General features: G+C 49.5%; 1 protein-coding gene across 1 annotated transcript; it reads right to left on the reverse strand.

Moving 5' to 3' along the window:
• Positions 1-2,214: 2,214 nt before the first annotated feature.
• Positions 2,215-10,773, reverse strand: LOC121097726 (argininosuccinate lyase). The gene is made up of 17 exons (XM_040614976.1): positions 10,735-10,773; positions 10,571-10,633; positions 9,052-9,246; positions 7,978-8,061; positions 7,595-7,651; positions 7,239-7,336; positions 6,534-6,611; positions 6,046-6,123; positions 5,849-5,901; positions 5,419-5,481; positions 5,086-5,200; positions 4,321-4,405; positions 4,087-4,146; positions 3,726-3,809; positions 3,443-3,523; positions 2,963-3,069; positions 2,215-2,455 (listed from the first exon to the last, which is right to left on the reverse strand). The coding sequence occupies exons 2-17, from the start codon at positions 10,580-10,582 to the stop codon at positions 2,305-2,307; spliced, it is 1,401 nt and encodes a 466-aa protein (XP_040470910.1). The 5' UTR covers positions 10,583-10,633; positions 10,735-10,773; the 3' UTR covers positions 2,215-2,304.
• Positions 10,774-13,404: the final 2,631 nt, after the last annotated feature.

A 13,404-nucleotide genomic window follows, 5' to 3' on the forward strand; every position in this document is an offset into this window, starting at 1 on the left:
GAGGCCTCTGAAGGTACTGAGCAGGAGCTAGAAGACAGAAATGGGGAAAAAGAGGGGAGTGGCACAGATCAAGAAAGCTTATGGGAGGAAAAACAACTGTGAGGTGGAGATGGGGAGATATCCCTTCTTCTGACTCTGTAGGTGTTAGGTATTGGTGTCACCTCTCCCTTTCTTGTTCCTTTGCTCCATCAGCTAAGGATGCATAAGTAATTTCCTGGCCACAGCTAACCTATCTGGAGAGTGAGACACAAGCACCAAACCAGAAATACAGCGGGAAGTCACAGAGCAAACACAAAGGAGCCTTATGGAGTGGTGGTTGAAATAGGTTGAAATGTACATACCAGGAGAATAGATCAGGTTTAGGGCCAGAATAAGGGGAGACTAAGGGTTGGAGGAAGCGTTGAAGAAAGGGAAGTTTTCTGTAGCTGGTTCTTCTCCCACATGTTTAAAGCACAAATGCTACAAAAGTAGGATGAAAGCACTTTGTGTCTCCTGGGGGTGCTTCGTTAATGGCAGGGGATTTAACTTGTGGCACTTTGTATTGTGTGTTGCAGCCCTTAACCTAAACATGGTGAGGTAATGATTGCATTACTGCCATTTCCTATGTGTGTTACAGAGTTTTGCAGTACTGAATCAATAACTTGTTGCTGCATCATCATGGAGGGCAGGGTGCTGAGCAAAACACCAGCTTTAACATGCTGTGACAGAAAATAAATTGTCCATGACAAAACTAGTGCTACTGTGCTGTGGGTGTCAGGTTCAAACTGGTTTAGTGTTTAATGAAAATCGCCCCAGTTTCCCAGTAAACAACTGTTCTTTCTCTACCTTTTGAATCAAGTAGCAGGCATATTCATTCCAGAAATCACTCCAGAACAATAGTGTGGAATAATGTTCCAAGTGTTTGTTTAGTGAAATGTTTTCCCCCTGTGAAAGACACAAGATTGCTGCATTCTCATTTCCCAAGTAAGGCTTTTCCTGGTCTTCATTCTGTTTATGTTTTTGTAAGGACAGAAGGAAGACAGTAGATTTATAAGAGGCAGCCAGCCATGCCAGTCGCTTTCCAAGCATTCTGCCCCAGCTAGCTTGGCCTGGGTCACAGAAAGAAAAACCCTTGGGCATGCAACCCCTGTGATTTGGAGGAGGCCAAAGCCAAAGGTGGTTTTATGATGGGCTGGAATGACCTGTAGGCTGACCTGCTGACCACGTCCTGCCTAAGACTATGCAAGTTTCAGTGCCAGGTGGTGAGGAGACTTCTTTTGGCCACTTAATCCCCCCTGCCAGAAGGCAAGCGGGCAAGCATACTCCTGTGAGGAGGGCAGCAATAGCTGGAGATGTGGCATGTGTTGCAAATGTACCAGGAGAACTTTGTGCACACCCACAAGCCTCCCTCAGCACATTGTGTAGCTTGCTCTGGCACTGCTGGATCCAGCCATAGAAGGCTTCATGTTGGAAAAGACCCTTAAGATCATCAAGTACAACCATAAGGCTAACACTGCCAAGCTGAACACTAAAACATGGCCCTAAGCACCACATCTACACATCTTTTAAATAGCTCCTGGGAGGGCCATTCAACCACTTCCCTGGGCAACCTGTTCCAATGCTTGACAACCCTTTTGGTGAAGACATTTTTCCTAATATCCAACTTGCAACTTGGTGCAACTTGAGGCCATTTCCTCGTCCTATCACTTGTTATCTGGGAGAAGAGACTGACACCCACCTTGGTACAACCTTCTTTCAGGTAGTTGTAAAGAGTGAGAAGGTCTTCTCTGAGACTCCTTTTCTCCAGGCTAAAAATCCCCCAGTTCCCTCAGATGCTCTTGTAAAGACCTGTGCTCCAGACCCTTCCCCAGTTTGGTTGCACTTCTTTGAATGCACTCCAGCACCTCAATGTCTTTCTTGGAGTGGGGGGCCCAAAACCAAACACAGTATTCAAGATGCGGCCTCACCAATGTCACGTACCAAAAGTTGATCAATTCCCCAGTCCACCAGCTTCCCCTCTAAAAGACAAATTTTCTGGTCTCCTGTTGTAGACAGACACCCTTCTGCTCTCTACCTCCCAGCTCCCAAGAGCTTGGACACCCCATAACGCAGCTCCACTGCCAGGGAGGGCGGAGCCCCCATCCTTTCACACCAGTGAACATTTTCCCAAGCCTCATCAGGGCTGAGGAAGCCCAACACAATGTTGTCCCTAAGAAGAAAGACGCAAGACAGGAGTTTCAGTGAACTACATACACCCCAGTGTTTATTAACTCCAGATTAGTGTGATAGGCACAATGCTGCATCCATGGGATCTCTCCCCACACTCTAAGCTTGTTCCTTCAGCCTCTTCAGCAGCTCCCTCAGCTGCTCGATCTGGGCAGTCACGCTGCTCTTGGCGGTACCACCCATGGCCGTGTACTGCTCCACACTGTTGACTACGTTGAAGACCTGGGCGACGTCGCTGCCAAACAGGGGGCTGGGGAGGCAAAGAGAAGAGGTGTCAGTGGGGAGCTTCGGGTGCTGCTGCCTGGCTTTACATGCTCGCTGCCTGCAGAGAGGGTGCATGAGTGGGGATGGAGCCTTTTTCCAAGGGGAAAGGCATCCTGCAACCCTGCCTCTGCACTTCTAGTGCCTGCCAGGAGCTGTCTGCGGCAGAGCACAAGGTCATCTCCAAGGGGAGCCTGAGGAAGTCTGGAGCCAAACTTCTGGAGGGCTGGTGCCTCCAGGTCAGGGCATGAGTTCCTTCCAGTCGCTCCCAATAGCTGCTGCCCATGCCCCGCTGGGGCTGAGTGGTAGTGATGTTCAATCCCCCTTCAGTGCTTGCAGGCCCAGCAGTAGCAGCACTGTCATTCAGGCCAGGAGGATTCTGGGGTGCTGTCTGGCCCGGGCATTTTGGGGAAGGGCACCACAAGGAGGCCTGTGCAAAGGGAGGCTGATACCTGCCTGTTGAGGGAAGTCATGGCAAAATAACAGTGATACGAACCTGATGCTCTTCAGGTCATCCAGAGTGAGATTATTGATGGTCATGCCTTTAGACTCGGCGAGGTGGACGGCCTTCCCAGAGGCAACGTGGGCTTGTCTGAATGGCATCTGCAGTGAGAAGCAGAGGCCGCAGTCAGTGGCCAGGCAACTGGGGTGTTTTTCAAAGGAAAAAATGGATGTGCTCTCTTTTTTGGTTGGCTTGTTTTCACTTAGGACAATACAATCTGAATCCGGGTTTTCTGGGATGTGAAGAGGGGAGACTTTAGGAGGTAAAACTCCACCTGTAAATTACTATCAAGTCCACCCGGCAGCAGTTCCACTACTTGGGATACATGTAAAGAATGGGTTTCCAGCTTTCGGGTTTGTTGACCCAGACTGATCATCACCTGGGGACAGAACAGAAGGCCTCATCTCAGGCCCTCGCTGAGCAGTATTCCGTATCCGAGGAAATCACAGCTCCCAGTCTCCCACTGATACTTACTCCTTTATGTACCAAGTAGAGTGCCAGATCTGATGACAGGATCTCAGGGCTCAGTGCCTTCTCCATGTTCTCCTTGTTGATCTGCAGAAAGGAGGATCAAAGGGGGACGTTATCATCAGTTCCACCTTGGGGACACATTAGCTGACATTGGGAACCATAATAAGCAGTGTGGGTGAGGCAGTGAGGAGCCCTCACCTTAGGACCAGTCCAGAGCTCTTTTACCCGTGCCACTCACAGAATGTGTGCCCCAACCCTATTCAATAGTGGGAGGCTGGAGCTTTACCTGCAGGGTAGAAATCACTCCCGTGGCAACCTGGAGCACAGCATTCAGGGTGTCCACAACATCAAAGACAGCCTCCTTGTCCTCCTACATTAGCACAGGGATGGAAACTGCTGTGAGTCAACCTGATGCAGCCCAAAAGCCCAACAGCCCAAGCAGCCCAGCCAGCAGAGCAAGCTGGTCATCCCAGGGGCTCCTGCCGTGCCTGGGGTGTCAACTGCAGCGTGCTGCCCCTCAGCCCCTTTCTCAGCATCCTGCACACAAGCAGGGTCTGTGCAGGGAAACGTAGTGGCAAGACTGCTCAAGAGCAGAACAGAGCTGTGTCTGCTGCGAGACATGATGTGAAAACTGACATCTGTTTTACCTGCAGATCCTTGTTGTAGGTGCTTGGAAGTCCTTTGAGGACCATGAGAATAGCAGCCAACTGCAGAGAGAAATGGGAGAGGCACTTTGTTACAGGAGAAGAACAACATTGCCCCCGCGGAGGTGAAGAGCTGAGACTGGGCACGTTTCTTTACACAGAGGCATGAAGAAGGAACAGTCTTCAGCCATGGTGTGAGCAGTTTCCCCATCCCGCTTCTTTCTTTAGCGGGCTCACCCGTCCAAACACTCGTCCAGCTTTGCTGCGGATCAGTTCCAGGCTATCAGGATTCTTCTTCTGAGGCATCAGGCTGCTGCCAGTGCTGAAAGAAAGGTGTGTGGAGTGTAACAGTGAGCAGGACCCCAGTCCCTACAGACACAGGTCATGCAACATGCTGGCCCAGCCCTCCAAAAGCCACGTGTAGGTCCCCCTTTCCTGGACAGGGCTGCAAAGCGTAGGAAAGCAGTGAACGGGGTGTGCTGAGTTTCTCAGGTCTCCCATAGCAAAGCCTTTGGCTTTGCAGTCTTGTCTGGAGGTACCACGCAGTCCCAGCTCTCAAAGAGGAAGCAAAAAGGAGGCTTCCCCCCAGGCAGCTCCATAGATGGTGTCAGCAGGCCAGCTTAAGTGTTGCTGTGACCTCAGAGAGGGAGGGCTGTGGCTGTGCCACCCTGAGAGATGAGGAGTCTGTTGGCATTGCAAGCCTGGCTAGTCAAGGAAGGGCTTTGGCAGGCATTCCCAGCCGAGGAGGAAGTTCCCTCTGCCAGCAGCTGCTGGGGAGGAGCGTCTGGTGAATGCAGACTTGACTGAGTTACCAGAATCAGAAATAAGTGATCATTACTGAGGGAGTGTTCACCCTACAGCTGCTTTTCTGCCAACCTTTCAATGCTGTGTCAGCCTTCTGCAGCTGGGAGACCCCAGCCACTGTCTCATTCTCCTAGGACTGGGATAGCTGAGGAGGAGAGGCTGAGGGAAGGGCTGTCTGCCCAGAGAGAAGAGATTTACCTATAAGCATCAGAGAGGGTCAGAAAGCCAAACTCGCTGGTACTGTAAATGATGAGATCTTCAGCCATCTTGCTAAGGTGGATCATCAGCAGGGTGGCAACAGAGAGGAATTCCACTGCAGAGAAGGCAGGAAATGAGAAGGTGAAAAATTTTCTTGTTTGCTTGACAACACAGAGATCTCTGACTGAAGTTTAAACACGAGCAGATTTTCTGTACAATTACTTCCTAGTGAGGGATTTCAGTCCCCTTGTTAATGGAGGTTAACTGGGAAGGTCTCAGACTCAAGCCTGCTTCTAAAAAACCAGTGGGACAAAATGACTGAGTTGTGCTTACCCACAAAGTCTCTCTCGCTAACAGCGTCCATGCTGTTCAGGCTGATGGAAGCAAAGTCCAGCTCTGTAAGGAAGGTGATGGACACAGGAGGTCAGGCTTGGAGTGTCTGGAGCTTGAATGCATCAGGCTGCCCCAGAATGCAGGTGACTGTGAGCCCTTGAGTAGTCCAAGGAATACAGATGTACTTAAGGGCTACACTGCCTGGGGTCTTTGTTATTAGCCCAGGCAGCCAGTGAGAAGCTGACGTGGCTTTTCCTGCTCAGACATCATAGGCATTGCCCTGTCTCATTGCAGTGAAAAGCCTGACGAAAGAAAGGCTTTTGCTCCAGACAGTGTGTTCCGGTGCCATTGGGAGCCATGTATCAATGCTTCCCTCCCTCCCAGATATTAGAAGTAGCCCTATGCCACTCAGTCATAGGGAGACATTTACCACTACGCAGAAGTTCTCTATCAATTTCCAGTGGGTTGCCAGCCAGAGCACCGCTGCCAGGGAAAAAAGAAACTGAAGTCAATCAATATAATCTGCATATCCCAACCAAAACTGAGTTCTACGAACCCAGGAAGGCTGCTCTGAAGATTTTGCAGAGCAAAGAAAGGCCCAGTAATTACAAAACCAGTGGACTTTACCTTCCCAAAGGCAAGACATTGATCCTCTTCTTCATCTCTCCCAGGCGCTCAGAATCACGGGTCAGAGCAACAGCATGGCTAGGAAAGGACATGACAGATGAAGCACATGAAGTCAGAAAATGTCACTTTCCTTCCCCAGAAGTGTGCTGCCATGCCTGGAGCCTGGGATTGCCTCTTGAATAAGAAGAGGCTTGAAATGGAGCCTAGGCACTAAGGCCCTTTGAAGTGGAACAGCTGGTATCCATACAAGATTCTCCACCTATTAGCTAAGGTATAACTGTGGCCAAAGGTTGGAACATACAGGGCGTCAGCCTCCGCTGCCCACCCAGTGCTTGGGAGTGCCTGTTCCAGTTGGCAGGGTCACCTCTGGTTTGCCACCACCCCCGGCTGCCCCCTCAGAAGATGATGCTCCCTCTTGTAGGCTCCAGCTGAGCAGGGCCCCGAGGGTGGAGAAGGCTTCCTCCAGCCAAGAGTGAAAGGTTGGTTACCTGAGCAAGAACTGGCTCCATCTGATGGGCTGAGCTTTCTGCAGGTGGGTGTAGCCAGGCAAGATAACATCAATTTCTCTGCATGTGAAAGGAGAGAAGGAGGTGAGCAGCAGCTGCCAAGACAGAGGGCAATAGCAGGAACACCCCCGGGTTTCCTGGCAAGGTCGCAAGGAGAATATCTTTGGCCTGTGGTGTTTGGAAGTTGCTCTTGCTCTTCCTCTCCCTTTCACCTTTCCACCTAAGCACACTGGGTTTAGGCCTCACGATCTTCCAGTGTGGGTGTCTGCCCTAGGCCTCCCTGGAAAGTCTCCTGGTACAGTAATCCCTCTGTGGCAGGCAAGTATTCTCCGCTCCACCACCGTTGGGGAGCGTGGTTTGGGAGGAGGAGAGCTACAGGGAGTTAGCAGAGCTTTCCTCAGACAGAGCAACTTGAAACACGCTCAAGTTCCCCACTCCTTCAGATGGATTTGGTGCCTTCTGAAGTGTTGGGCAGACCTCCAACCTCAGCTCCTTTGCCAGAATGCACTGGGGGAAGAGGCAGGTCTCTGATGTGGACTGTGGAGGAGCCCCGTGCTACCACACACCGCCTGCCTGTACTTCCTCCACAGGAGACTGCTGCTGCCCTGATTGCTGCTAGTGAAAGAGCAAGGCCAGAAGTCTCCTGCCCCAGCAAGGCCAAGGCCGTGGATTTGCAAAAGGACTTACATGGCAGCGCGTTCCACCAGGGTCTTAATGAGTTGCAGGAGGTGAGTGGAGATGACAGAGAGGGAATTCTTCATGAAGAGCTTCAAGTCAGTCACAACCTGTATGTGGTTGGCCACAGTTAGACAAAGCAGAATGTGACATGCATAGCGACTGGCCACTTTTACTGCAAGGTAAACCCCTTCTTGTGCTGTGTGATGGGAAGGTGCATCTTCCTCTCCTCATTTGGTCGCTGTGATGTGGTACTGTCACTAAACCTTGCTCTCCAGGAAGAGAGCCAAAGCCCATTCTGATCTGAGGTCTCCTGAAGTGAGAGGGGGAGGAGTACAAAGGAGACAAAAGAACGATTGTGTACCCACCTGATCATTCCTGCTTCTTCCAGTGTGCAGCTTTCCAGCTATGTCTCCGATCAGCTCCTGAGGACAAGAGGAGGATTTCTATCGGTGTCTATATTCTAAGCAGGAGACTCCACACAAGCAGACCTGCTCCCTGCCTGGAAGGGACTCAGCTGCAGGATGCTGTGAGTAGCCATGGGATCTCTTCTGGGGAAGGGCAAGTTTGGGTTCTGTGCTTGTACAGTGCCTCTTCCACTCAAGAGGTCTTGGAGACACTTGATTGTGCACCTGGGGTTTTGGTGCCACAAGGTCCAGAGGCGTTTCACAGTGGGGCAGAGGCACATGCACTTAATGTCAGGCAAATCTAGCTGCAGAGGAACGGGAAGAAGAGGTTAGAGGGCCCAAACCTTTAGTCTGCGTTCGTTGGCAGTGTGGATATCCTCATCGGTTTGGGTCACCACAAAGACTCCTTTCGACCATTCCTCAGAGATCTACAAAGATCAGCAGAAACACCGGTCAGCCACTACAGTTACCCTGCTGGGGGGGGGGGGGGGGGGGGGGGGGCGGGGCGGAGCTGTAAATGTCCCCAGTAAATACAACTTCTGCCATCCCAATGGAAGTTAAAATGTTAAGTCTCGCACAAGCTCTGGCATTCCTGTTCTTTCAGGCCAAGGCTGGCTGCTTGGCTCTGTCCTGATAATCTATACTGCACTTGATGGGATTCATCTCTCTACCCATGGTGATCCTGCAATGTTATGGCTATAGGAGGATTTAAGCATTGCAACCAAAAAGTGAGCTGACATGTCAGTGAATGCTTTAGCATTGTCCATCAAGGTTTTCCTATACAAGCATTGTATGGAGTCACCATTGTCCATGGTGGGTGAGCAAGAACAACAGATATTTTAAAAAAGTGCTTAGCTGCTGACTTCTCTTCACCCCTATACAATGCTATGCATTGCTTCCTACTAACTCGGGCAGCCAGACTCTAAAGGACCCCAAGTGCCAGCAGAAAAAGAATATTTCTAATTCATGCTGAAACGATTCCTGGTGCATGTTCAGTCTGAAGAGGATGGATGGGCAGGTCACCCTGAGCACGCTGACCGAGGCACCAGCACTGCCATAACAAGCATTGACAATGTGCTCATCAGGGCTCCAGGCTCTCACTGGGGCTTGTCAAGTGGTTCACATCCTGCTCTTGGGCTTCGGTACCTTTAGCCGGATGCGATTTGCGTATCAATCCCCTGCCCAGAATGTTTCCAACAGTACCAAGTGCAATACACGTGGGCCTGTCATGCCTATGGTCTAGGACAGCATTCCCTTCCAGGAAAGCACCTGGGCACATGCCTAGCTCTAAGGAGTGGGATGTGGGGACATTGAAAGCTGGTTTTTAGCACAGCCGCTGAGGGAGGCTACTACAGATGCTGTCAGATAAGGAGCCATTCATTCCAGCACACGTGACAGTTTGTGAAGGAAATAAATACCTTTTCCAGGCCACTCAGGATCTTCTCCAGCTCAGTTTTAGATAGGATCCCAGCCTTCTCCAAGGCTTTGGCATAAGCCATGCTCCCCTGGATATCAACTTCAGACAGTCTCTGATCATAGGTAATGGAAGCGCTGAGCATCTCCATGACTGGATCTGTGCTTCCGACAAACCTTCCTCCCAGCATTTTATCCCCCTATAAGTAATGAAGAGTCACGTTTGAAAGGCTTACCGATATATCCCCTAAAAACAGATAATGTCTTTCCCACTCCTTGTCCATGTAAAACTGCAGGTGTACTCAGGAATGTTTTTTTCAGTGTGTACCATTGACCGGAAAAGCCCTGGACTTCAGAACCTTTGGCAGGTAGTTTTAGGGGTGGATATCACATCACTGTCACTAGCATTTAGCCCTTGAGCGGTGAGGTCTGTCTCAGGAATCCTCCAAGATATTTTACCTTTGAGGGCTCTGCAGGAATTGTGTCCTGTCTGTGAAAATGATTATCAGGGCAAGAAAGACCAGCATCGATCTCTCTTTTGAGGCAGCTGCTGATCACTGGCTCTTTGATAAGTGGCTCCTGATAGGGGAGAAAAGTAAGGGAATCAGGGTTGTAGTGAAAGCTAGTATCTACTTTTACTTGAAATAATAATTTTTAAAACCCTCATCTTTTAGGGAGACTATAAGAACATATTCAGCTGACAAAGAGCTGTGGGCCAGCAGTAGCCACATCCTCTACAATGCTCCTGTAAGTACGAAGTGTTAGAAGTTACAGTTTGAAGCATCTCTGGAGTCGATGACGTGCTTGCAAGCTTTGGCATAAAATTAGCATAAATCTGGTTAAGGTACAACTGCAGGAAGGGAGGTCTGGGTACCTTTCCGTATTACAAATGTTCTTGTAAAATGGAAGGGAAGAAAAAAAAACCCACGGCCCCAAAGACCCCCCAGAAGGGCTGGGAGGCCGCGCCGCCGGGCCACCCGCCTGGCTACCATGGACAGCGGCCGGCCCGGCCGTGCGCGCCCGGGAACCCCAGCAGCCCCCGGCCCCGGCCATGGGAACCGGCGTGCTGGGAGAGCCTGCTCGGCTCGGGGTGCAGGCATGGGGTGCTGGGCGTCGAGCTTGGAAGGAAGTTGGTCAGTAGGAGCTTCGGGGAGAGAAATCGGGGTGGAAAAGCCAAGCTTTGCAGCTCCTCGCTGGGAAACTGGTCCCCTGGGGTGGATGGCAGAGGGGCTGGGGTGTGAGCGGCCGGTGCGGGGGGGCGGGGCTTGGATGGGGAGCGGGATCTAAGTGTATCTTCACTGCTGTGGCTTTTCGGCAGAATCAGACAGAGGTGGGTCGTCGGAACTATTGCAGCAAATACCTTTGCTGTCCCCTTCTCCATTTACAACCCAGGAAAACAAATCAAGTAGAGAAGCACCCGAATGAGTGTGGCAGGTTGCAGCGCTGGGGTTATCACGCTGTTGAGCTCGCGTTTACCGGAACACCCCGAGACCACCCCACCGGAGAAGCAAAGTTCACCCTCACCTCGGCTGCCATTTCGGACGACGTTTTGCTTGTTTGGGCAGCGATCCCGGCAACTGGTGCAACCTGCGGAACAGCGAGGTGAGGTGAGGTGAGGCTCTGCCTCGGTGCCGGAGGGGGTCCCCGGTGCCGGAGGGGGTCCCCGGTGCCCGGCCGGCCCCGCTCACCTGCTCCGCAGCGCAGCCCCGGCTGGTCGCTCGCTGCTCCCTGGCTCCGCCGCCCCGCTTTTACACGCCCCGGCGCGGGGCTGGCGGCTCGTCCCGCCCTGGCGGGGCGGGGTGTCCCCGGGGCCGGCCCCGATCCGGTCCCCCCCTTCAGCCCCCTTCGCCCTTCCCACCCCTCTCCGGCCCCTGCTCTCCCAGCGCACGATTAGCGAGTCAGGGAGAGAAGTTTCTTTGGCGGCAGGGTCGCTGCAAGGAGGAGGGTCGGGAGAGATGATCTAATCTTGCTTGTAAGTGAAATTATTGGTGTAGCTGTAGGCAGTGTTCCTGCAGTGCCGGAGGGTCTTGTGTGTGGACAGGTCAGCTCCATTTCTGGGAATATCCCTGTACTGAAGGAGCCGCATCACTCTGTCATACCCCTCTAATGAGCAGCTGTTGATATGAAGGTAATTGATATGATGGCTGGATCATTATTGCCCCATCCCCATTGCCACCCCAACAAACACAAGAATAAAAAGAGATGAGAATTAGTTTCTCTTTCCCGTTTCTGTGTGGATGAGACTTTTCATCCCACTTGTAAGGACACTGTGGCTCCAGCTTCGGGGCTTCCCGGCTGTCACCCGTTGCATGGAGTTACTCTTGCCAAGAGGCTCCTGTGAGCCTCAGACTGTGGCTGTGGGGTGTGAGGTTGTGCACTGCAGCCTTGGCAAATAGCCGATATCTTAGACTCATCAAACCCTAAATATCACGGAAGTAAAGAACCTATTTAAATTACAAGAGAGCTTTGGGAGCAGCAACCTGGAAAACCAAGGCTCAGCACCAATTTCTCATTAACTCCTCAGACACAGCACTTTTCTGCAGCCACTCCACGGAAAGCTGAATGCGAGAACACTTGCCTTACTGAGTGTGCTAATACAGTATAATATTTTTCCATCTGCATGGTCCAAACCTTTCACAGAGCTCAGGAAACATTACAACCTTCTTGTCCACATTTTAGTGGGTTATTTTCTTCCCTTTAACTGACCCTCTTGTTCTTTTCTACTGTTCTTTCAGTTCTGCAACTTATATCCTTTTCCTTTCTTGCACCAGGACATTCACACTAGAAATCAGTGCTTGATCATTTTGTGATTATGATCCTTCCTACTGTGAAATCCCTGATTTTTACTGCTTTTCTTGTCTTGTTCACCCTTTAGGAGTGTCTTTATCCTTACTTTGGGCTTTGAGAGGAGATTGCTGATGTGTTAGGAAAATAGTAAGCACTGAATTTATAACTGGAGTGAATCTATGTCTATAAGATCTTATTAATTTATGTCTGATATTACATGTGGCAAGGACATGTGCTTTCATGTGGGATCTGTCAGCAGTAACACTGTGTGTTTAGCAAACTTCATAAGGATTAGTTTTCTTTTAGTGCACAAACCCTGTCCCAGTTTATATCTAGGAGACAATTAATTCTCCCTTTACCCATTTTCATATGAAACAGGCAATAACTATCTTTTCTATATAATAAGCCAGTGTAGAATATAGAGTAATATTTTTGTAATAAACATGGACATGGAAGTGAAACTGTAAATCCAAGCAGAAGTCATTAATGTGAAAATGAACATTGAAGAAATAGGATCTTTTGAAGATGCTTGGATGTGGAAAGCTGAACTTTTTTGAGGGGAAAACAGTGAAACAGCATTGCAAAACATGTTTTCTAATGCACACAAATATATTCTTATTACTATCTTCTCTACTTGTTCTGTTCTACATGGCTCTCCTTCTCCTATCATCTTCTTTCAGTATTTTATTTGTTTAGTGAAATACAAAGATTAACCCCCAAAACCCCCATCCCACAGTTAAATACCGAGGAATGTCTGAGAGAGAGGTCTTCCATTTATTTTTCCCTTCTGGTGTGGGGAATGGCACATCGTTCATACATTAATATTCCCAGTCACACCCTTTTCTAAGCTGACATTCAGTGAAATAGTACTAGAGAGTAAATTGCCCATTTTGAAGGATGGAGAAGGTTAATTAAATATATTTTGATGTCCTCAGAGATTTGAACTTTATTTTTTGCTTGCTTTCATCATCAGTCACATCCTTACTATTTATTTTAGAGTGTATTTTTTTTTTGAAAGAGTGCAACACTTGGGCAGTGCAGCTCTGAGGGAGTGCTTTAGTGTTTTCTAGAAATACACTTTTCATAATAGGGCTAATTTTCATAACTGAGTCCGGTGAAGAAAAATGGTAGCATAAACTGCTACAGTGCACCTTTTTTGAAAACACTGCTTTTTAACTGTGATTTTGGTTTAGAAAAAGAAAAAAGTTCTGTGGTCTGAAAGTGCTAGTGAAATGCACTGTCAGCTAGACTGATGTGAAGCAGTGCTGACATTTTTTGTTAAAAAAACTCCCAACTTTGTTTAATGAATTTTGAATGTAAAAGAAAAAAAGACACCATACGGTGATCAGCGAAATGCTGAATACAGTAAACATCTTTCATGACAAAGAATACAAATACCCTGCAGATCTGCTTTCAATAGCAATTATTAGGCCCCCTGCTTTCAATAGTTAATACCGAGGCCCCTCTCTCACCAAGCCTTAGTGGTAACAATCACAAGCCAATGCTTAAAATGTTGACATGCTAAGCACATTTAGAAAAACCTATGTCTGCATTCCCTATGGATGGTGTAG

This window comes from Falco naumanni, chromosome 1 (assembly GCF_017639655.2).
Source record: "Falco naumanni isolate bFalNau1 chromosome 1, bFalNau1.pat, whole genome shotgun sequence".
In the NCBI taxonomy this organism is placed as follows: Eukaryota; Metazoa; Chordata; class Aves; order Falconiformes; family Falconidae; genus Falco; species Falco naumanni.

Coding starts and splice junctions, on each gene's coding strand:
- LOC121097726 (XM_040614976.1), bottom strand. Junction 4,406..5,085: donor ACCCTCTCTGATGCTTATAG/GTAAATCTCTTC, acceptor CCTTTCTTTCAG/CACTGGCAGCAGCCTGATGC. Junction 3,524..3,725: donor GAGTGATTTCTACCCTGCAG/GTAAAGCTCCAG, acceptor TCCTTTCTGCAG/ATCAACAAGGAGAACATGGA.